The following is a 25,288-nucleotide window of genomic DNA, read 5'->3' as shown; positions in this document are numbered from 1 at the left end:
TCTTCTTTCAATATTTATTTAAACAATATGTATATACACAATCAGGAGTCTCATTACAACACACTATTAATTTAAAACTATTAAGAATTATAGGTTAAAAACACTAACAGAGTATAAAGTGTACAAGAAGGGCACAGAAAAAAAATTGCATGTTCCAATGAGGCAAACACAACGAATTTTAGTTCTGCATACAAATGCATCCAAGAGCATTTCATGGTAATTTCTAAAGTAGCAATTTCTTTCTGAGAAATATTTAGAAAAACTCAATACTCTGAGAAAATATCACCATTTTTTTTTTTTTCAATTTTACGCTTCTAAAAATTTTGAAAGCAGTTCTCATAAACTGGTTCACATAACCTTGTTACAATGTAATTCACAACATTTTTTGACACATAGAAATAAAAAAAATACCATGATAATCAATTACTTAAAAACAGATGTTTGTTTTACTTGACTGACTGATAAAATTATCAATTGTCTCATTAAAAATAAACATATTTGCACTTTAATTTCAATGTAGATATAATCATTAATATTTGTAGGTACATACTGATATTTCAAGATGGAACTTCAATTGCACACTGCACATGAAATATTGAAAATTTAGAAGGAAGAAGTCTGGATACCATGCTCTTGTAACCAGTTTAGAAAAAAATAAATATAATCTAAATTGTAAAGCAAGAACAGAAGAAATAAAATAAATTAAGAAAAATACACAGTGGCTTTCAAGAGAAGAAATGTATACAAATACAATAATTCAAATCATTGGCTTTTAAACATTTTTAAAGCCTACGGTCAGTAAAGCTAATACAAATTACACACAGAAATATATTTGAAGAACATACCTTAACTTCAGCTTCATGTTCATAACTTGATAAAAAAAAATATTATCACAAGTATGGAAGCAGTTTTACAGTACATTTTTCTTTATCAAACTACAAGAAAAAGTAGTATAGTCACATACACTTCTGGGTTGTAACAAATTCATTGAAAGTCAATGGAATTGTTACAACCCAGAAGCATCCGCGACTGTACAAGATGTACCTGCAGTACCAGATGACATTTTGTACAATTCTTTAACTAAAAGCCACTAGTTCATTTCTCAGTATACTAAATGTATGAGATGGAATGATAGTAAGTGTAAAATATGAACAGCCTATCACATATCATCATGCAAAAAAAAAAAGTTTCCAACATTAAACTTGTTAATGTTGCTTTAACAGCGAGAAACATTAATGATAAGGATCTGAACATATATGCGAAGATAAACCGTGGGAATTAAGTTATAAATAGTCTAGGAACTCATAATTTGTGGACTAAGAGCACATTAACATGTATTAGAAAAGACACAAGCATAAACTTTTTGATTTCTAAAAAATGATTCACTTATGCAGTTTTTAGAGGACCGTCTTGAATGATGAATATGCTCATTCATAACAGTTAACCTTTGGCTCAAGATTTGTTTTCACGATCGAAAAGGTTCTGTGTAGATAAACCCAACTACAAATCCAGTGCTATCCAGTCTTTGTGGCTGAAATGGTCCCTTAATTTTCAAAGCATCATAGAACCTGGGGTACCATTGATCGTCTTTCACTTCTATCACCACAGATAAGATATCACCTGGATTAAACACTATACTCTTGTTCAGGTTCACATGTACATCACAGCCCCAGTTCTTCTTGTTTGTGTATGACGCAACAACAGAATTACTGTACGATGCAATTCCCTCCATCCGGCCATTCTTAAACAGATGAATCTCCATTTCATTGGAGGACTCGCAGTTCAAAGCCAGCGCTTCATTCTGTCGTTTCTCCTGTGCACCAATTGTAATGCCTGTGAGGCAAACTTGTTCAGTACATTGAAATTTCTCTTCAATTTCACAAAACCCGCCAAGCAAGACAGAGGGAAATATGTCAGAAATGCGCTGAACTTTCATCACACCACGGCAGTTGCGAGACATCAAATGAACATCTGGAGCCTGCATCCGCTGCCCAGATTTCAATCTGTGCTCGCAGGTGTCACTTAGAGATTTTGGTGGTTCAAATGCACCATTGGTATCCAGACATATTATCATTTCAGAGACCTCATCGTCCGTCAATAGACCTGAAGCACCAGGGCCTTTGAAAAATTCTCCTAGTGAAAGTGTACGAAACCTGATGTGTTTGATCAGTCCTCCAAGAACCTTCCTCTGATTCCTTCCTGTTACGCTAAGCTTTTGTCTCTCACATTCCTTCTTTGCCCATAGCTGGGCAGCTTCGAACACCTCCAACTCGGTCTGAAGCTTAAGTCTACAATCTTTGAGAACTATTTCCAAAGTTGACCTGTTCACATTTTCAAGTTCTTCTGAGCTCAGAATGATAGAGCTATTGTCCCTTATGAACTGAAAGAATGAAAATAAACATGTGTTTAAGTCTTACACGTGGAAATACAGTGTATTTTATATGTCCTGCGGGATTCTAAAAAGCTGCAACTTTAAGGTAATAGGTTTATTACGATGAAATATTGTTCTTTTACATAGAGGAAAATTTAAAATTTTGTTCTGCCCACACTCTTGAATGACGTGCGTGCAGGTGATCATGCGATAACGTGATTCCAAGATAGTGTCGATGCAGGTAAAAGCTCAGTGTGTGTTATGGCTTGCAGAGTTAAAAAAAATTGTGTTTTGGTGCATAGAAGGTTCCAAACAACATTTGGAAAAACACCTCCAGCAGAGACAAGTATCCAGATAGGGTACGAAAAGTATAAGGCTACAGAAAGTGTAGCAGATTTGCCACATAGTGGGAGGCCTAGAATGAGTGATGATTAGATGGATGCAGTGCAGGATCGTGTGCAACAGAGTCTAATGAAATCTCTTAAACGAAGATCCTTGGAAGTGGGAGTGACGAGGTCTAAGTTACACAGTATCAGAGTATATTGCGCATGAAAGTGAAAGCCAGGCCGTACAAGTTGAGATTTGTCATGATCTGATAGAAGAGGACTTGACATGAGGAAGGAATTTTATGAATTAATGTTGACCCGATTAAATGGTGATGGTGGTGATGCCCTTCCGTCTCTCATTCCTTTCTCTGATGAGGACACATTCCATGTTTCAGGAAAAGTGAATAGACCCAATTGCCAAATTTGGGGGTTGAGAATCCACACGAGTTCGAGACACACAAGCAGGATAGCACCAAAGTTAATGACTGGTGCACAGTTTCCATGGACCACCTCATTGGTCCATTCCGCTTCCAGGAGGACACAGTGAATGGCTCCAGCTACCTGAACATATTACAGATATTCCTTGTCCTGGAACTTCAGAGGTTAGACATCATCAATGAGGTCCACTTCCAGCAAGATGGTGTCCCCATACACTTTGCCCTTGAAGTTCGTGAGTTTCTTGATGGTAAATTTTGGGAGAGATGGATTGGCCGCAGAGGACCCACACCTTGGCCCGCAAGGTCACAAGACCTTACGGCTTGCAATTAGTGGCTGTGGGGGACATGTTAAGACCCAGGTGTATTCACTGAAACTGACAAGATACGTGATGTGATTCACAACATTCCGGACTAGCACAGTCAGAACACAATTCTCGGATTCAAACAAAGATTGCAAGTGTGTTTGGACATGAATGGTGCCCAGCTGGAGATCTGGTGATGAACCAAACCACATCAAACATTAATTTTCAAGTTTCCTCTGTGTAACAAACAATATTTCACTGTAAAAAAAAAACTATTACTTTAAAAGTTATAGGTTTTTAGAATCCTACAAACACACTGTAGTATCTCGCATACAAAATGTTTGTATGAAGTCATAATTTAGATAAGAGAATTGGGAATGATATTTCTGGCAGGCTACTATAAAACAGAGTATGGAACAGCCAATGGAACCTAAGCAAACTCATTGATATCCTGCAGAGCAGATGCAATTTCAGTAACAACGGTGCAATGGACTGGTATTAACTGCATTCTCATGTAACTTCTCATGTTATTTCTTACAATGGAGAATGGTTACTCAGTTGAAAGTTTGCCGACACTAATATAAAATGTAGTAATCCTGATAACCAATACAAGGTTGGAAATACTCCAACAACATGAAAGGTTCATTAACCTACTTATTTAATAATCCACGGTGCAACAGGCCAGAGCCTCACTCATACAAGCCTAAACAGAGGTGTGTGATTATCCAACCAGTTACTGATTGACGTGTCGTCAGAACGATGAACCACCAGCCGTTGTGGTAGACTTTCCATGACTGGGTTACACTACTCATTCACAGTTCCCCAATTAACTCATGATATTGGGTGGCCACAGGTCCCACACACTGGCTGAAATCTCAGGAGAAAAGTTGTTATGCTTCCCTCCAGAAGACTCAAACCAGTATGTTTTCCGTAGCCTGAGTCCAAAGCCTGATGCCCTACACCAGCAGTTCCCAACCTGTGCTCTGCAGATCCCTAATGGCTCCACGTACACTTCCCAGGGGATCAGCGGCCGCTCCAGGAAAATAAATAAAAATGGAATGAAATTAAAGATTAAGAAACAAAATAAGAAAACTAGAAAACTGCATGGAAATTTGCCAAGTTGAATTTCACACCTCCTCTAGCAGACTCCTCTTGGTTATTCTGCTGCCACTAGCTCCAAAATTATTGTAGTGCAAGAGCAAAACGGACAGACAACGAAAGAGAGTGGGGTGCTAGTCACGAGACATGCACTAGCCTCGAGATAAATCCCTTCTGAGCTTATTATAGTGTTGAATAATGCCACAAAAATAATAAACTATATAAAATCATGACCTCTTAAAATCAGGCTCTTCAAACTAATGTGTGAAGATATGGGAAGCCACCACGTCCCTCCTGCTACCCACTGAAGCAAGGTGGTTGTATCAGGGAAAAGCGTTGACACGTTTGATGGAACAGTGTGCACAAATAGCAACATTTTTGATGGACCATATCGCTCTATTGATGACAGTTTTAAATAATGAAGACTGGGTGTGCAAACTGGCATATTTGGTCGACACTTTTAACAAAATGAACGATATGAATCTATCATTGCAAGAAAAAACTGCCACAGTCTTTGATGCAAATGCCAAAGTGTCTTCTTTTAAGAGAAAACTTATGTATTGGTTTGAGTGCGTGGAAAACAAAGATATCGATTGGTTCCCCTTTACAAAAAGCTTCTTGAATGAAAATAACGTCAAGGTTCAAGAAAAAATATAGAAAAATATTAAGGCATATCGAAGCTTTGAAAGACTTGAAGATTAGACACAACAGGAGATGTACTATGTAGAAATTTTCAGCAAAAGTGCAGGCTCGACCAGGACTCAAACCCGGGTGTCTGGCATACCGTGTCAGCGATGAAGAACCAGGCGAGGCCAGGCCGGCTCGGTAGGTCAGTGGTAGAACAATGGCACGCATGGTATGCCAGAGACCCAGGTTCCAGTCCTGGTCGAGCCTGCATTTCTCGCTGAAAATTTCTACGTTTGAAAGACTTGTTTGAACATTATTTTCAAACAGCTCGAGAGAAGGTGCTTGATGACTTTAAATGGGTATTGAATGTGTTCATTGTGAACAAAAAACACCCAGCTTAAACTCAGCAGAATACTAGGTCATCATCATAGATTTGACATCTCACAATGAACTAAAAATCTAGTTTCAAAACCAAAGTCTACCGGAGTTTTGGCTGCATTTACAAGATGAATTCAAAATCTTGTCTGAGAAATGAGTATTGCTGCCTTTCTCAACTACATATGTAAATCGGGATTCTCAGCTTATACAGCTACCAAAACAAAATACAGAAGCCCCTCAAAAGCTCGAAGTTTTGAAAATATAATTTCATTGCATGGACATTGTGCAATTGTTTAGATATCTCTTTACTTTACATTTGCTATCTACCCCTTCTTCCTCCGTTCTGTAATATTATTTCTGAACACCATTAACTTGTAAGACATAGGGTATGGTAGGCCTAAGGGACTCTGCCATAGAAATTGATTCTAAAAAAAGCTCAGCAAGTCCAAAAGGTTGGGAACCACTGCCCTAGACTGCATGGCCACAGTGTGGACACCAATTTATGTATTTAGTGCATGACACAATTTTGCAATGGGTTTTGAATATAAAAGAAAATACTAAGTATGTATGCATTTACTTTACAAAACCAGTGCATGTGACTTACAGGTTTATAAATATAAAAATAACAACAAAACGACATAATTTTGCACTAAATTGTATGCCATATCTATATAATGGAAAATTTGCAACGAATACTGGGGGTTTGCCATGCTGACCACACATCACCAAGTAAGTAGTTGGATAATCGCCCATTTCTGCTGAGACATGTGGGAGTGGGGCTGGCAGTCGGTAGGTACAAACCCTAACCTTTTTCTAGATATATACCTGACTGGGAAACCCATGAAATTACATGTTATCCTGGCTTCCAGAAAACCTCACCAAGGAGTACAAATCTTCATGTATTCCATGAGTAAAAAAATAATTTAATATTTCACAAAATAAATATTAACTAATAATGCTTTGAATATCTGAAAATCTCCATATCAATGCATGATTTGGCACACACACATATTTTGGTGGTGAAGCTGTGTGAACAGTGATTAAGACCACATTATTAACGGTCATTAGTACATATCAGTTTCTGATATGTTGTGCCTTTTTAAATAATGTACATTATTAATTTAATCGAGTAATTTATAATCTATCCAGAAAAATGTTTCAACGTGTATGTTAATAATTCAAGAAATGTTAATACACATGAAGGACATGTTATTCTAACAGTAAAGTTATAAATTCCTAAATATAACTGCTGTAAGTAAAATTACTGTAGTTGGCTTTGTTTCTTGTTTTGATAAAATTATGATGCATTGCTAGAAAATTATTATTTTTATTTCAAAGCAAAATTTTTGACAATGCAGAAATTGAGATTCATGGAACTTTCCAAAAGTCAGGGTAAGGAAAATTAGGAACCTTAGATTCAAAGACTAGTTATGGGGCATAATTTCTCTTGCAAAGCTGGGTCCCTGTTCCCCAGACTTGGGACAAGAACTTGGAGAGCAAGAATGATAGTTGCAAAATGAGATATGTATACAGGGTGATTTGGAACAATGAGGACAAACTTCAGGAGGCGATTCCTGACAAAAAAAAAAAAAAAGTGTCCACATGAACATATGTCCGGAAATGCATGTGTTCGAAGATGCACCACCCATCACCATGCTGGGGTCTCTCTTTAAGAGCACTAGTTGCCTAATATGGGGAAAGAAATGCAAGCGATGGGCAGTTCAAGCACACAATTGCAAGGGTAGGTAGGGACACAACAGTTACATTCTTTAAAAAGCACATGTACACGTGAATATTGACAGGAGTTGAGTTGAGATGAGTTGATGCTTAAAGTCCAATTTATATACAGATAGAAGCAGTTCCATGTGAAAATGGACAAACAAGGTTAATTAATTTCTATTGAAAATGTCACTTATAATATATGAAATTAAAGGGAAAACTATGCAGAATTTGGAATTATTAATACAAACATTAGTTTCATGGCTTTTAAATAACATTGTTTCAGACTTTTTTTTTTTACAGTAGAAATTGGTGTGTTTCCACTTAATTTAGTTTCATTATGATACAGTATTATACCACAAGAAAACTAAATTAATTCAAAATTCATTCTAATTGTCTCATTTGTATTTATATCTTAAGCTCTGAAGTATCCTACTTCATTTTTTATACAAACCTTCGATTGTAGAATTTTTTATGATAATTTTCATAGCCTTTACATTGTTTCATAATCCTACATGTGCATCATGTCACACCAGTCACAGGCAAAAAATGTTTATAAAAAAGTATGTACAAGGGCAAATCAAAAAGTTTTTGCCCCTATTTTTTTTGAGCCGAAATATTAGTGAGATTGAGAAACCGAGATTATTTTTTTCTTGGATCAGCCCAGCGTTAACTCTCCGCACGGCACTGCTGTCAGTTTGCATAGATGGCTGTAGTATTCAACATGTCTATGTTGTATGAGCAGTGAAGTGTTATTTGTTTTCTATGGAGCAAGGGATGAAAGCCCATCGATATTCAAAGGGAAATGCAGCTGATGTATGGGAACAAGTATCTCGCTTTGAGAAGTGTGCGGTGGTGGTGTTGTGAGAGTTCAAAAATGGCCAAGAAGACCATCATGACAATGAGTGGTCAGGGCATCCTTGCTCACAACGGAAAACTTTGCCCGCGTGGATGCAATGGTGAAAGCAGATCGGCGTGTGCTTCTGAAGGACATTTCCAAGGAGCTTGACATTTCATATGACAGTGATTACGATATTGTCCACTGAAGAAGTTCCTTCAGGGACAGAGGTTTATTTGAGACGACGACGAAGCGAAGACTGCTATCCGGCAGTGGTTCCACGATTAACCGGTCCAATTCTACGACAGTGGCATCTCCAAACTAGGGTGTGATGTGACAAATGCCTGAACTGCTGTTGTGACTATGTGGAAAAATAGTGCAAGGTACATAGAACATGTACATGCATGTTTATTATTTCGGCTGAAAAAAAATTGGGGCAAAGACTTTTTGATTTGCCCTCGTACTACTATTTTTAAAAACTAAAAGCATATTAATGTCGAGTAAAGTTTGCTTTGTGAAAATATGAAATATTTTCAGTAAACCCATATATTTTAAAGAGTTTTCTGAAAGAATGATGAAGTTCCTAAAGTCGAAGTTTCGGAATTGTTACACCTTCACAATGACAAAAAAAAATGTATTTTCTTTAGCTGCAAAATTGTGATGGGGGAGGAATATTCTGCAATTAAATACCTTTCATCAAGGAAAATGAAATTACATGAATCAAAAGAGTTACATATTTGAAGGTGCTGAAAAAATAATTTACAAATGAATGTAAATTTGTCTGAATGTCACACCTATGTCACAATAGAATTGCTCATAGCCTAATCGGGATTAAGACTGGACCTACAGTTTAAAAGTCTGATTCGAACCACTATGTGCCTCCACTGGGTATCGAACCTGGAACCCCTTGGAATATTGACAGAAAAAAAGAAATGTCTGGAAATGCACAGTGAGTCCGCATAAGCATTATGAAAGTATATGCCATTGCCCGACACTAGTATGTCAGTGTTCAGACACATTTATAGTAGATGTTTGATGTTGACCCTTTCAACATGTTCGGCCATCGAGACGGACCTGATTGCAATGGATAGGAGACAAGTATACATTCTGCATTTTGTTTCATGCTCTTCTTGCTTTTTATAAAATTTCTCCTCAAAATGTCAAAAATCAACATTTTGAGCAGTTGGAAATGTGAATTTTGGTCAATTTGCAAAAATATCCTATCACATGCATTTCCTTCTCCACGTTAGACAACTAGTGCTTTTACAAGGGACTCCGGAACATGATGACAGGTGGTTTCACCTATCTTGGAACATATGCATTTCTGGATATATGTTCACATGGACTTCTTTTGTACCTTGTTCTTTCAGAAATCCCCTCCTTTTAATTGTCTCCACTGTTCTGAAACACACTGTGTGTGTGTGTATAAATAAAAATTTAGATGTAGCACCTACCTTTAATGTAGCTTGTTGAAGAGCTGGCACATTCAGTTTTATTGCAAGGTCAAGCAAAGGCCATGCTCTACTCACTGTAATGTCTTTAGCAAGATATTCCGCACACTCTGTGACAAGCTCTGGCATCATATACTGCCGAGCCAGCTTCAAAACGTCTAGAGCACCTTCGTATGATCTGATATTTGCTGATCCTTCATAAATGTGCCTGGTAAAGTAAAATAAAACCATTGTTTACATACACTTAGTATACTTTGAACCTTAAAAAGCTATTGCTTACATGCAGTTAGTGTACTTTGAACATTAAATATTTGGATAGCTTTCACTGTGCTTCATATTAGTAATCAAGCAAGTAACAAACTGACTGACTGCTTACTTCAAGAAAACATAGGCTTAGAGAAAGGAGATCTGAGAACCCAGATTTTACATTTTCCCGCTTGAACATTCAATCTTGATAGTTCCAACACAGAAAATATTACAAAATTTTCCTCGATTTTACATTTTTCTGCATTTTAAGTTTTCTCAGCTTGGTTCCATGAAAAAAGTAAAATCTAGGTTCTACTGTATTTGCGCCATTTGAAAATTGATCATCTTTCAAAACACAATTATTAATAAAGTCGAACACCTTGATTGGTTTTGTCACTCAAGATTCTAGGTTTGAATCCTAGTCTGAGTATTTCTTTGTGATCCTTTCAAAAATTTCATTCAATCTTCATTCATCCTCATCATTGCTATTAGCTTAGAATCAAAAAGTGACAAAGTAAGAAAATACAATTATTAATACTATATCAATAGACAAATCATGACATGTAGTGATTATTTTTTTAAAAATACATATGCATAGCATGACATATACGCAGTGAGAAATTCACATGCAAAAAAAAAAATGGGTCATAAATTTAAAAATAAAATTTGATGTTAAACATTGAGCATATAATCAAGCAGCATTAAAAACCATTCACGTATGCATGTCAAGAGTTGGCCTTCTTTTATTATACTCAGATGGACTGGACCTACAGTTTAAAGTGGAATTTGAGCCACTGTGGAATGTGCCTCTGTGGGGAATCAAACTTGTGAACCCTTCATTAGAATATTTCTTGTATGTACACATAGCGTGCATTGTAGTATTATTTCTCTTGGAGTCTACGGTTATTATAAGCATAAAAACACAGTTTTACGTTGTAACGTACACATGCTCCCTTCATCAGACATTTATTTTTAGTTTGATTAAAGATACAGTTATAACAATGGTTAAATTTTTTTACCAAAAAAGAATCAGTTATACAATGAATGTTGTCAATGTTGCACTGTTGTAATATAGCAACTTAACTGTGAAATAAGCAGTCTGTTTTATTATTATTATTTCAGATAAAAAAAATGTCTGTATTCCATTCCACAAGGGAGTCTCACATAAAATTGCAAATTTTTTTAGAAGATTTAATTTCAAAATTGTTATTTAATCACCACGGAGATTGGAATGTACATTTAATGAATACAAAATAGAAAATCTGTACCAGAGGTGAAACCACAGGAATATATAATATAAGTTGTTCATGTTTAAAAGATTAGTAGGACAAACAATGAGGAAAATGGCAATAAGATGGCACAAACACGATTTGGACATTACAAATTTAAACCCAAGAACAGGTTTGTCAGCTCACATCATCCTTTAGAAGCATATGATTAAAACGAGAAGGGTTTTAAAAAGACTGACAGGAAACATCGATTTAAATGTCTAGGAAGCTTCGTTCATTGCATAAGAACACTGGAATAAATTAAATAATGATTTGATTGATTGATTGAGTTGGTGTTTTAAGTCCACTTTATGCACACTAAGGCTAATCGGGATTGAACCTACAGTTTAAAGTGGGATCTGAACCACTTGTGCCTCCACCGGGTATCGAACTTGGGACCCCTTGATTACAAGGCAACGATGCTACCACTGCGCCATCGGGGAGGCCTAAATTAAATAATGAAAATGGTAACATATACAAACTATGAAGTTTTCTTTTCACAAGTGGAGTAGGCCACCATCTTTAAAATTTAATGTAACAGAAAACATCGGTGGACGCGGTGGCTCAGTCGGTAACGTGTCTGACTACCATGCTCAAGGTCCCGGCTTCGATCCCCGGCCGGTTCAAATCCGGGAACTTTTCTAACGATGGAAGCAGCCCCGGCGCCCACCCAGCGTCGAATAACATGGGTACCTGGGGGAAACCCTGGGGGGTAAAGGCGGTCAAGGGCGTGATGCTGATCACATCATCCCCACTCACGACCGGATCAAGAAAGTGTGGGGCGTTACCCCCACACCCCCTATACGCCTTCATGGCGTGGATTTAAAAAAAAAAAGGTGATAAAATTTTTAACTTACTTCTTCCCCTTCGTGCTGTTAGGAGTCGAGGTCCTTCAGCCATCTGCTAAAACTCTTCCTATCTTGTGCCATTCTCTTAACTTCCATTAGTAACCATCTCCGACAGGTATTGTTCCCATTCTATCCAAGGTCTTCCTCTTCCTGCCCTTCCTTCTGGTCTCGCTTCCATCACTTGATTCGGTTTTCTTTCTTCTCCCATTCTCATGACATGGCCATACCAGCCCAGTGTTCTTCTCTCTATTATCTCTTCAATTGATTCTACTTGTAGCTGTTCCCTGATTTTAGTGTTCCTGATTCTATCTCGTCTGGTTTTTCCTACGACTCTTCTGAGGTATTTCATCTCTGTTGCTGTTAATCTACTTTTATGCTTATTTTGGAGCAGTAAGATTTCTATGCCATATAGCATTGTTGGTATAATTATGGTTTTATAAATCCTTAATTTAGTATTTTCTTGTACCTCCTTTTTTCCTACTATTGTATTACTTATTTGGTAATATATTTATTTGTTTTTTGAACCCTGCTATTTATTTCTTCTTCTAATTTTCCATTGCCTGTTATTATTGTTCCTAATTATTCATATCTATTCACTTGTTCAAGCTGTTCTTCTTGCCATTTTATTTCCAATCTTTCTTCATTTCCATGCTTTGATATTATACATTACTTTACTCTTCTTTGGGTTCACTATCATTTCTCTATCTTGTATTGAGCTGGCCCATTCTATTACTTTATTTTGTAGTTCCTGATTAGTTGATGTTATTAATGCTATGTTATCAGCATACATACAGGTAAGTGACTGTACATAAACTGGTTTCAGTTTCGTATTTCCAACCTTATATTTTTGAGTTCTTGTTCTACATTGTTTATGTATTTGATCTATTAGTATTATAAATAGTAAGGGACTGAGGTATCTCCTTGTTTAACTCCTTTGTTCATGTTAAATTCTTTTGATTTCTCGCCTCCTATTCACACTATTCCTTTAACTGTCTTGTAGACACTTTGTATTCTTCTTACTAGTTTTTCTGAGGCTCCTATTTTCTATACAATGGTTGTGGAAGATTTGTAATGAAGCATGAAAGAGAATTAAAATACCCAAAGATTGGGAAAGAAACCTGATCATACCAATTCACAAAAAGGGTAGCACTGCAAAATGTGAAAATTATAGAGCAATCTGTCTATCTTCAGTAGCTCTAAAAATATACACAAGAATCTTAGAAAGAAGGTTAAGAGATGAAGTAGAGGAGGAGTTAGAAGAAGAACAAGCAGCTTTCAGAAGAGGAAGACGAACGCAAGATCACATTTTCACGCTACGACAAGTCATAGATAAATCTCTTAGCAGAGAAAAAAGAACTATTTGTAGCCTATTTGGACTTAAAGGCAGCTTTTGATACAGTACCATGACAACAACTGTTGTCAGCATTACAGAAAATAGGAGCCTCAGAATTTCTTTTATCTGAAATAATAATAAAACAGACCGCTCATTTCACAGTTAAGTTGCTATATTACAACATTGTAACATTGAAAACATCCATTGTATAACCGATTCGATTTTGTTAAAAATTTTTAACCATTGTTATAACTGTATCTTTAATAAAACTAAAAATAAATGTCTGATGAAGGGAGCATGTGTTCTCTTGCAACGTCGCAACGAAAAACTGTGTTTTTATGCTTGTAATAACCATAGACCAGAAGAGAAATAATCCTTCATTAGAATGTGATGGTATATTCACTATGGTATCGAGGTGACACTATCTGTATGTGTCTAAAAATATTAAGCATACATCAAACAATATGTAACATACATAATAAAATAATTTCATATAGTTGAAGAAAATAACTTCCTACTCAAAGGAGTTTTTTTTTTAATTTAATACTTCAGCAAGCATTAATTTAGAAGAGAAGGTCTATAAAACTATGACAAGATACTTACTGTAAGACCGCTTCAAATATATCTGGATCCATGTCCGTAAACTCGACTTCTTTTTTGCTTTTTGCATGTAATATCATGCCAAAAACTGGACTAGCCCATGTTAAAAATAACCTATGGACTTTGAATATCTATAAAAGAAAGACGAACACAATGAATACATATTATTTGGAATACGTTGTTGATAAAATAAGATGATGTATTATGGTCATTTACAATCATGCTAATGTAATGCGAAAGAAATGAGGAAAGTACAGGTTCAGAACCAGAGTTCGAAGTGGTCAAAAAAAGAAAGCAGTTATTCTGAAAAAGAAAAATTTCTGCAGCTTTTTTGCTTGGACTTTTTGCCCAAAGTGTTTCAAATTAATGAAAATACATTAGTTGACAGCATTTTTCGTTTGGTGCTTTCATTTGCATTCCTAAATTTAAAATATAGCTTTCAATGCAGAATTTATATAGTCATAAGCAGTAGTTGAAAAAAAAAAAAAAGAGGATGATTTGCCAGCTTTTTGATTGGATGTCTCTCCCCACCCCCTTGGAGAAGGTTGCAAAACACAGCTTCCAGCAGCTTTACCAGCGCTGGGAAAAGTGTATCATTGCCCAAGGCGATTACTTTGAAGGTGGTTATACATTGGTTCCATGGTAAGGAACTATGAGCCAATTCCCCCAAACTTTTGGATTGCACCACGTATAATACATACAGTGGGACACTTCAGGCAGTTCCTGACAAAACAAAGAACAAAAGAGTCCACATGGACGTATGTCCAGAAATGCATGTGTTGCAAGATAGATGGCACAGCATGCCGTAATGCTGGGAGTCAGAGAACTAGTTCCATAACATGGAGAAAGTGATGTATGCGACAGGCAGTTCAGGCATAGAATGGCACATGTAGGTAGGGACACGACAGTTACGTCATTCAGAAAGCACATGTGCACGCAAATACTGACAGGAAAAAAGGAAGAAATTACCGGAAATGCACAGTGAACACAGAACCACGCATGTCTAGGCCAGGACTTGAACAAAAATATAGGTGGGTTATTTTTTTGTACAATAACTTTAAACTCTTATCTATCATTTGCATATTGATTGAATAACATAGGCAAATGTTGGGCATACCTGGTACTGCCCTCTAACAGCAGCATGTTGCCAGTACACCTCTAAATTTCAGAAAAACATACTATTTTATAAACATGCCATACTTAATCCCATCTGTATGCAAAAAAAATTATCATTCTTTTTATCAGTTCGATAAACACCCACAGAGATCATCAGAGCACATTGAAAATTATTGCAAGTGACTGCATAGCTATCTTTTATCCATGTATCTTTTTACATCGAACATATTTTCAAGGATATGAAGGTTCAGTAATATCATTTGTATGTATTTTGCCCATATACCCACCTCGAGCTTCTGCCTGCATTCTGGTGATTTCACCATGGCAGAGGTTGTCCTGTGGGGGTTCAAATAAGAAACTGCACCAGCGAGGCTGGCTCATGGTTTCTCTATTTCAGCAAACTAATTTGTCATGTTACAGCCTCGAATACATTACCGAAATTGCAGAAATTTGAGCGAAAAACTTGCAGAAAGGTAAAGCCATTGTTTAGCATTCATTCTCGGAGTTAATACTCCACACATTACTACTTTGTGCGCTACAGGGCCCACTGCACCCGGTTTTATCTCATATCCTGTGGATGCATTGGGTCAGTGTGTTTTATGTTGTTCAACTACTACAAGTACAATGCAATTTTGTTTTATCATTTTCTGAAATGAAGAAGTAGTAACAAGGGCAATAGCAAATAACTTGTAAGAGAATGAATGACGTGAGAGGCAATACACAGTCAGCAGCAAGCATTGTAAGTGTTGTCGCAGTGCAGTTCAGCATCCAATTTGTTTTTCTGCTATGCTTATTATTCATATGATAATAGCCAGATAATTAACAAAAATATATACAAATACAGTTGTTTCTATTTTGTTATTTTACACCACTTTCCCCATCTCTTGTGTTAATCAGAACAATAAGGATGTTTTAAAGCATGCTTCAAATAGCATGTACAAGTCTACTTTCCCCTGTTTCCTGAGACTTCAAAATGACAGATTCATGCTTCAAATTCACATTCACTTTCAAAGTTACAAACACTTTCCTCGGACTCCTACTCACCTTTGAAAATATCATCCAGCATGTAAGTGTCAAATTCAGTGTTTATACTTGCTTATTTGAACTAAAACTTTATCCATTTTTTTGTATTTTCATATATTGTCACATGGGAACCAGAGGAACGTATATCCAAAAATTCAGTTTTTGATTTTGTTTAATGTGTGTCTTCTGAAAAGCTCTATTTGGAGAGAGATCAACACATCACCACTTCTAATCCTTAGCAGTAAGGTTGAGTCATGTATCTCCAATTTACTCACTTTTTATGAGCCACTCATATTTGTAAGAATATATAATTTCCTCTCTTCCGTAAAATTAGAGTTACGTCCCTCTGGTTCCCAAACGATGATATAGAGGAGACTGGGGTTCATTGTGACAAAGTGAGGATTTAATTTCTTTCGCTTAACATTTTCTTTATTAACACATCTTTTTTTTTTGTTTTAAATGCAAGCCTATACATTTAGCTATTACCATATTTCATATTTGTTCAAATTACACCAGAAGAACAATAAGTGCAAAAAAGGAAGGAGAAATGTTTTGTCACAACATGTCCAAGTGTGGGGCTAGTTGTGACATACGACAGGCAATTTCTGACAGTAACAAGCACTTCTGGAATACACAGTATAGACAAATTATGTACCATCACTGTGCAGTAAAAATTAGTTCAATAATTAAATACATCATTAGGATGAATGATTGATTGAATGATTCAGTTGGTGTTTTAAGTCCAATGTATGCACAGTAAGGCTAATCGGGACTTGACCTACAGTTTGAAGTGGGATCCGAACCACTATGTGCCTCCACTGGGTATCGAACCTGGGACTCTTTGATTACAAGGCAAGGATGCAACACTTGGACCATGGGGGAGGCCACCATTAGGATGAAAAAGTTGCATCACCAATTTTCTAATTATTAATCAAGTGACTCATAACTCTAACACCATATCAAGATAATTATGATGTCAGGTCTAGTCTAATATAAAAATGTAATAATCGTTAACAACATAATAATACAATGAAGTAATGAATTGTGTAATTCAAGATGCTTTATATATCACAATTTTAACAGATAAAAAAGGTTTACCCTCAGTACACTCAAGGTACTGGAGCCACTTCTCTAAGATTTCGAATTGGAAAATAACTCCATACACGCAAGTCAAACAAAATCATCATCATCATCATCATTATTATCTGAACTTTGCTCATTTTCAGTACTTCCCGTTTTTCACATAAATGGCTGTAATTTGATGTTTAATTACCACTCTTTGAAGCTTTTGCAACTCTGGTTGTTTCTTCAACTTCCAGTACTTCTTTAACAGGAGTATCAGAGAGTATTGCTGACACACTCTTTTCCTTCCTCGTTTATTTTTTCTGGGCCCAGCTTTTGGTACAAGATGAATGACATGTGGAAGAACATGTGTAGATGGATCGACACCATATAAGGATATGCTTGATCTGGTGTACTTGCTGTTTGGTGCTAGCCTGCCTCAACTAGAGAATTCTGGTCTGTGACCTCACCAGTCAGTGCGGTTTCGTGTCCACCCCTCCCATTGTTAATCAATTGATTGGTTTATTTTACTTCGCTTTGCTGCTACTTTTGGCCTATCATGACGATGAGGATGAGAGATGATATTAAATTGATGAAGGACACTCACAGAGAACACCCAAAGCGAAGATATAGTACAAGCACAGCAAGACTGCTTACACTATTAAAATATTATTTAATTTTAACTTAACGTTGGGTGAGTGCCTTATAATAGTTGGTTTCTATCGCACTTCATTTCATGGCCGCAAACTCCCTCAGCAGCCCATTGGCGAGCAGCACACTCTCTACTTGCAGCCACTGCACGGGAAAGTAACACTCCTGAAGTATCATATAGCGAAGGGTAGATGCTGGTGAAGGCCCCAAACCACTAACAAAAGCTATGCTTTTCGGTGGCTTCTTGAAAAGAGCAGAAAGCATATAAGTGTTAACACGATCTTGAAGGTGAATATTTGCTTTACCTATTATAAACACAGAATTATTGAAATAAATTATTACAACTGTTCCAAATTCCATGTGGACAAACTTTAAAGCATTACTTTAAGTTTCACGACTTGTGAACGTGTCAATAATATCGACGTTCACAATTACAGTGTCCTCAGCACTGGAGAGCGCTGGAATCTGCAGAACAGCTGGCTGTTGTCCACCTCTCATCTCAAATTACAATGCAACGCCAGTGTTGAAAAGAACCAAATAACTTACACGATATTTATCGTGAGTTTCCATGCAAACAAATTCAATAAACTGATTGATGTTTTTTTTTTTCAATAAAACTTATGTAAAGAAAGCAATGAAACTCTCTTCTGAGACCTGCAAATAGCATAAATGTTAAGTCCTAAATGCTATCAAACTCGAAATACTAATTTTATTAATATGGTACGTCATCTATAAAGAAAGTAGTACCGGGTGCATCTTCTTCCTGTTGTAATGACCCATTATTCCAAAGCTTAATATAATTTTAAGCTTCAAGTCAGTTCTTTTACTCTCCCGTGAACAATAATTTGTACGAGGTTGGTATCACTTTTGTTAGTTTCGAACATCTTCCATTTTGTGTGGGAAGAATAAATGGTTTAAGTGAGTGTTCTGTTTTTGTCAGGTGTGTTGTGAATCAATTTACTAAACCAAACATGAATATTTCAAATTGTGTACGGGAAGCTGTAAGTAATATAATAGCAAATATTTTATATCAATAACGTGACCAATAATTTTGAAATAAGAAGTATGGCCGTTGAATGAGGATTTGGGGGATATAGTATTATTATTGGTCAAAATGCCCTTTCTTTCCTAGAAAAACTGGGGGCAATACCCTCCCTTTTTCGCAATATTGCATTGCTTGCCTTCTTCTTAAGACCAGGCTTAGCTACTGTAGAACATCCATGCCGCCAAGACAGGGATTCTATAAAAGTAGATGCTGTTGACTGCATCTCAAGAGGGTGGTACAATTCGATCCTTTGTCTGACTAGCATAGCTCATCACGGTACATCATTCTTGTAGACTTACAGCAAAGTTTCCTACGATCTTCATAACGTGATCACAATCTTCATTGTCCACAAAACGATCTATTACATAGGATGGAAAAAAATCACTATCCGTGAACAAATCAAATGTTGTCGATCGGCTGAACACCTCTCACTCATTTATTTCATTACATTTTATACTTGTATTTCCCTATTGTGCAATGCGAAACATTCTCTAAGGTGGCATTTTGATTTTTTTGGCGTTTTCTGACGAAAATAATGTCAATAACAGTAATTATTGTTGGTCCTTTTCTCGCTTCCTTAAGACACAATATGGCGGGTACAGCTTCAGTAGTATCAGTGGGTATACAGGGTTTCCAACTTTCTTAACCAAAAAATGGCCCACGGACCATTCACGCATAGCCCCAAGAAACATTCCCGGATAGTCCCACAAACCATTCACGGTAAGGTTAGATTAGGTTCGGTTAGGCAAACATAGTTAAAATTTTGGGTCATAGTAATATCGAAAATGTATTTTTCGTTTTTTCATCTTCTTGCAAAACAACCGCGTCATTGGAAACACTGACAGGAGATTACATCATCATCATCCAGTTCATGTAGACCAAGGAAGCAACAGCAACGGCAATTGTGCGTTGGAGAGATATTTTTCGTGAAAAACACATCATTTACCACTCCAGCAGATTCTACGATGACAGAAAATATCTCGACGAAGTATCCAAATGCAAGAAAAACTCATTCCAGTCAGTACTTTCTTGTGTAAAAATGAAGAAATCCATTATTCCAATTGACAACTTTTACCCATGTCTCCGTTAAATTATTTGATTTGAAAATTTGTTCAATTTACACCAAGAGGAAATGCTACTTTTACAATGGATGGAACGTTGTAAATGTTAATTGTTCACCCAGGATTATTTTTCATCCATCCTTTACTAGCATTCAAAACAAAATCTCTTCTCCTTTGTCCAGAAGTTGTAATTGATGGGACTTGTGGGGTGAGAATAATGCATATTGAATTACTTTCACCGGGATATGAGAATTGTGGTTATCGAGTAAGAATAGGACATAATATTGATTCGAGCAGTGGGTTTGTTTCACAAAATACTTCATAAATTCCAAAGAGATATTAAAGAACGGTAACAGTTCGTTATATCGGAGACACCTATCCTCAAATTTACAGGAAAAACTACTTACGGAAATTAGTTTCTGTAGCATTGTCGAAGTTCTTCGAGGTATTTTATTTCATCTTTCAATCTATTTCAGCCGGAAATCAATTTCTGTTTCTTCAATTTCAGCGAAAACGTAACCACGCCGTTTTTTAACTATGTTTGCCTAACCTAACCTTCTGTGAATGATCCGTGGGGCTATCCGGGATGGTTTTTGGGGCTATTCGTGGATGGTTATACGATCCCAAATGTTTTTGGGGCTATGCGTGAATGGTTCATGGGGCTCACACCAAGAAGTGCATTCTGTAACACTTCGAGAAACGGCTTATTTTAGTGTAAAAAATGTTTCTAATCGTTTGAAAACCTTAATGGCACCTTCAAATATGTTCCGCAATGCACAATTGGTAAGTACGAACCATACGAAACGCAAAATATCCGATTTTGAAGTGTCTCCGATATAACGAACTGATACCAAAAAAAACTATAGAAATGCTATGTACACAGAGTGTTTGCCAGTTAGGCTACTTTACTTAAATTAAGCTTTAAATAACTTAGCCCCACATGTACTTTTTCACTTCCAACCCTTGAATCTCAAACCTCAAGTTTACATTTACCAAAACTTCTCATATACTGACTATAGATGAAAGAATTCTCAGGATATATTACTGCTATCTGAGGTTATACTGAAAACTGTAGAGAAGAAATAATGGTAACAGTAGTATAAGCCGGAGACGGATTTCTTAAAATTTACAGGAGAAAAGGCGAGAAAGTATTTACGGAATTGCGTTCTTGAGGACTTTCTGAAGCCGGAGAAATTGTTTTTTAGAATCGTGCAACGCCTTCATGGCGTGGTGCTAAGCACAGGGGAACACTTTACCTTTGCAACGTATTTTGCTTGTAAATAAGGTATTTTTCGTCAATCATGCATCTCCGTTGTACGATAGCTTGTGCCGCCATTACCGTCGACTACGTGAATCAAATGTTCCGTGCGTTCGGTTATGTAACCCCCTCACAGTGTAGCAACCACGCGGAAGTTTGACAAGATGACGTGTGAGCGGTTCCCCCCCCCCCCCCCCAATGTAAGGTAAGACTCTAGTTTACGTCCTTTTCATTAGGAATACGTGTCATATATCGTTGGAAAGTTTACTTTATAAGGAATTCAACAACGTAAACCAAAGCGAGCAAAAATTTCCTGAAGGAGTAAATCGAGAAAAACCGATGTTGTCCGGATATGCGCAATTGAACGTACTGAGGATTTTTTAGATGATGAAGCACATATTTAGGGGTGAAATGAGTGCTAATGGAACCTAACCTAACAGGCCTAACCTAACCTCGTAGGCATACCTCGACCCTGTGAATGGATAGTGGGGCTATCGTGAACAGAAAGTGTAAAAAGAAAAAGGTACTTACCCGAAGAGATGCTGGGTGCCGCACCACGATCGCGTACCGCGAACGCAAAGAAGCAATCACCATACAGATAAGGACGTAAAGTAGAGTCTAGCCTCAATTTTAGCTTAAAAACCTTTTGTGAATAGTTTGTGCGGCATTTATCGGTTCATAAGTTTTGAAACACTGCACATCAGCTGATGATAGACAACGTGAGTCAAAATTTGCCCGCCGAATTAGCAACGACCAATAAATGATTATAATGTTAAAAATAACGCTTTTTTCATGGAAAAAAAGTGATCCCCAGCTTGAAAAATCTTCCGCTATACATATGAGGTAAGTAGCAATGATTTTTATTTGAAAACAAACTAGTTTAATGTGTCTCCGGCTTATACTACTGTTACCGAAATAATATTTAACAGAGATAATAGCTGAAAAACTAAATAAAAACAAAACACTTTTGCTTTTATTTGCCAAGAAGCAAACAACGGGCAAGAAATGTGGGGCTAAATGAGCCAGCAGTGCCAACAAGAAACTAATACTTTACACGGAACAGTGCTTGTCAGAACCAACTCCGGTCTCCTCTACATATTTCGATACATTTTCTGTGTTAATCTATCATGATATTCATACCATCTTTTAAGTATTGTATAAATGGCATACCTTCTCTTTACCCTCTGATCTAACATGTACTTCACAATCACTCCATAATCCTGTTTTCAGGAGATTATGTCCTCGCTCTCGTTTCCCAGTTCCTTCTATATGGTACTGATTTGACATCTTCACCTATAATAATATTCGGTATTAAATAAATTTACTTTGCACATGTATAACTTGGGATTAGTTTCTGAAATATCTTTGACGACGACAAATCCTCCCTACATACTTGAATTGCTTCCTAATTATTTTCTGAAGTTTGTAAAATTGTCAATTTGACAGGTATAATTATTGATAGTGATAGGTCCTGATTTTCTTGTTTATGACACTGGATTTCTGCAACAAATTTACTTTCAACATGCAAATATTTATGAAGCGTCTAAATCAAATGAACTCAATAACTACGCGTTATCCATCTGAGAAAGGAAACTAGAACTTTATATATTCATTCTATATTAAAAATGTATTAAAACTACAATACTAACTATAGTTTACTTCCAATTGTAAATTGGAATTCGTTCTCGCCGGGAAGCATAAAAATTTACATATGGAAATCAGCGTTGCCAGAGATATGCGTACAGAATCCACGGAAGCTGCTGTGGGTTGTTGTTGCTTTATAGTGGCTCAGACCGCCTCTCCTTTGCGGTTTTTAGCCAACGTTACTGCTTTATTTGATCCTACTTCTCCGTGTCTTCTTGTCTTCATCCTCGTTGTTCCTTATGACACTTTCACATGTGATTTGCACTGTGGGAGGGTATCCTGGTGGGTATGTTACACTTTGGATTTCCTTATCTGTGTTTGTTGCTTACAAGGGGGTGTTGCGTTTCTGTGCACATGATGGGTGTTCGAGGCTTATCAGGATTGGGATTGACACCGGAAATGGAATACCTAGTCGGAGTAGGGTTATAACGTTTCCCGATGGTCTTGTCGTAAGGGGCATTGGAGAAACATATGCGTTTGTAAATGCGTTATTGTTTGATTGGGTTCTCCGCATTGACAGGAAGTTGTAGGTACTGCGTGTATTCGTGCCAAATGTTGATTCACGTGAACGTGACCCTTGCACATTCTCAAGGTGAACACAATCATTAGCCATGTCAAACTCAATTCGTTAGTGGGGCCGCATAACGACAATGTCAAAATTCTTCGGGCCGCACATCTCGAACCTCAGCCCCTTGAAGCCCAAAACTAAGGGATTCAGTCTCAAGGGGGGATTCCAGTGATTACTCTTTCAGCATCGATATATATTATGTAAATTATATGTAGAGTCCCTTTCCCACGCATCAAAATTAGCAACCGCAAGGGAATGGAAAAAAACAGAAGGGGGAATTCCCCTTTCACACACCACCCTAGTTATGATTCCATGTGTCTGTAATTGAAAGAAACATATTTTAATTAGAATCCATAATAGTTTATTGAAATAAAAAAAATGAAATATTTTTTCGTAGTCAGTGACACATTTTATTTACATGCTTGTTTTAAACATAAATTGACATATTATTTTTTAAATGAACCGTTTATGGACAATCTTTAATCATTGTTTCGTTTCCTAGAGATTTGAGACCTTATTTTATTAGAATCTAGCTTCTCAATGTTCGCATTATATTTGTGTGAGCAAGAAACTCTTAAAGCAGACAACAAACACATGTTGCTGTGAGAGATATTAGAAAAATTTAGATTCACCCACCTCGTAATATTTATCTTTCAATATTGAGTCGCAATGTAATTCAATAAGTTCCATTTGAAGGTCGGGACTTGACAAGCTTTGTCAAAATAAAAGTGAACAGTGAACAAGGAAATTGCCATTCTCATTCTTTGAAGTCTTTAAACCTGTTTTCAAATTCATCAGGAAAGATTTTTACCTTGAACGAACATTGGCTTAATTTAGGTTCACAGATTGACCATTGGTGTTCTTGACAAGTTGGGAAATGACTGAAGTTGTAACTTGCATTTGTAAATTATATGTATTACTAAGTTAGATAAAAGAAGGCCGTACTTTTGCAAAATTTCCTACACTTCCTTGCAAATAACTTTTTGTGCCACGGAGAGGAATCGCGTCAAGTAGTTCTGTCTGAGAATCGCATCCACGAATGAGCTACCCCACAGACGTCCGTACTTTCATCTATTGCGAGCGAAAATGCAACAAAATCAGTAATTTTCTCTGTCAATTGTTCGTTGATATTGCCAGCTAAGTAATTTTCTCTCCTCAACTTATTTCAGTTTCTTTCTTATTATTTTGTTGTTTAGCGTCGATTTTCCTCCACTTTTCGCTAATCACGATGATGAGGATGAGTGATGATATGTTGAAATTGATGAAGGGGCACAAAGAACACCCATGACAGGCCGGGATTAGAACACAGGACCGCAGAGCTAACCACTCCACCACTGAGGCCAGCAACTGTATTTCGTAACAAAAAATGGTTTCTGAATGAATTAACTTTATCAGGGAACAAAATTTCCACGATATTTACTGTACAATTCATAACAAAAATAGGCAATTTTCTATTTCACTTGAAAAATTCTCATTCCTCTTCTCTCCTTTTGTCACACCCACAAGGCTTAGGCAGTAGTACAACTGCTGTGTGTACCAAACAGTAAGCGACACGGTTATCTGAAACTTTTCGGAAACTGTATTTCCTTCTTTACAATAAAAAAAAAAACTGACTCATCGGCGACAGAAAGTATGCACACTTTCCTCCACCAGCCAGCATGACATTTTTGTACCTCAGAACTAACCTGTTAGTCAGCTTGCTTAGTTAACACAGCACTTACCCCTTAATGGAATGCAAGAATGTACATGTGTAGGGAAAATAGGTCATTCTGGTAAAGTTCGGATGAGTTTATGTTAGTTTCATAAGAAAATGAAGAGTGGATTGAAAGATCATCGTGCATGGATGAAATGAACACAGTCAAGCCGGAGTAGTGCATAAAGGCCCTTTCTACAACAGAAAATGAACAATTTTCAAGAAAATGAGCCTTCTCTGATTGGTCGAGACAGGTCACGTGACTCAGACAGTGTTGCCAACTCCCTCCATGAAAATTTCCCTATTACGATTTTCACAGGTTAAC

General features: G+C 36.8%; 1 protein-coding gene across 1 annotated transcript; it reads right to left on the bottom strand.

Moving 5' to 3' along the window:
- Nucleotides 1–22,805, bottom strand: LOC145988755 (BTB/POZ domain-containing protein 2-like). Its single transcript, XM_083123918.1, has 5 exons — nt 22,708–22,805; nt 22,229–22,351; nt 13,846–13,973; nt 9,551–9,755; nt 1–2,380 (listed from the first exon to the last, which is right to left on the bottom strand). The coding sequence occupies exons 2-5, from the start codon at nt 22,343–22,345 to the stop codon at nt 1,466–1,468; spliced, it is 1,365 nt and encodes a 454-aa protein (XP_082980044.1). The 5' UTR covers nt 22,346–22,351; nt 22,708–22,805; the 3' UTR covers nt 1–1,465.
- Nucleotides 22,806–25,288: the final 2,483 nt, after the last annotated feature.

Source organism: Lepisma saccharinum, chromosome 1 (assembly GCF_977018435.1).
Source record: "Lepisma saccharinum chromosome 1, izLepSacc3.1, whole genome shotgun sequence".
NCBI classification, from domain to species: domain Eukaryota; kingdom Metazoa; phylum Arthropoda; class Insecta; order Zygentoma; family Lepismatidae; genus Lepisma; species Lepisma saccharinum.
Note: the sequence above shows the minus strand (reverse complement) of the source record. Positions and strands in the feature narration are given on the sequence as shown.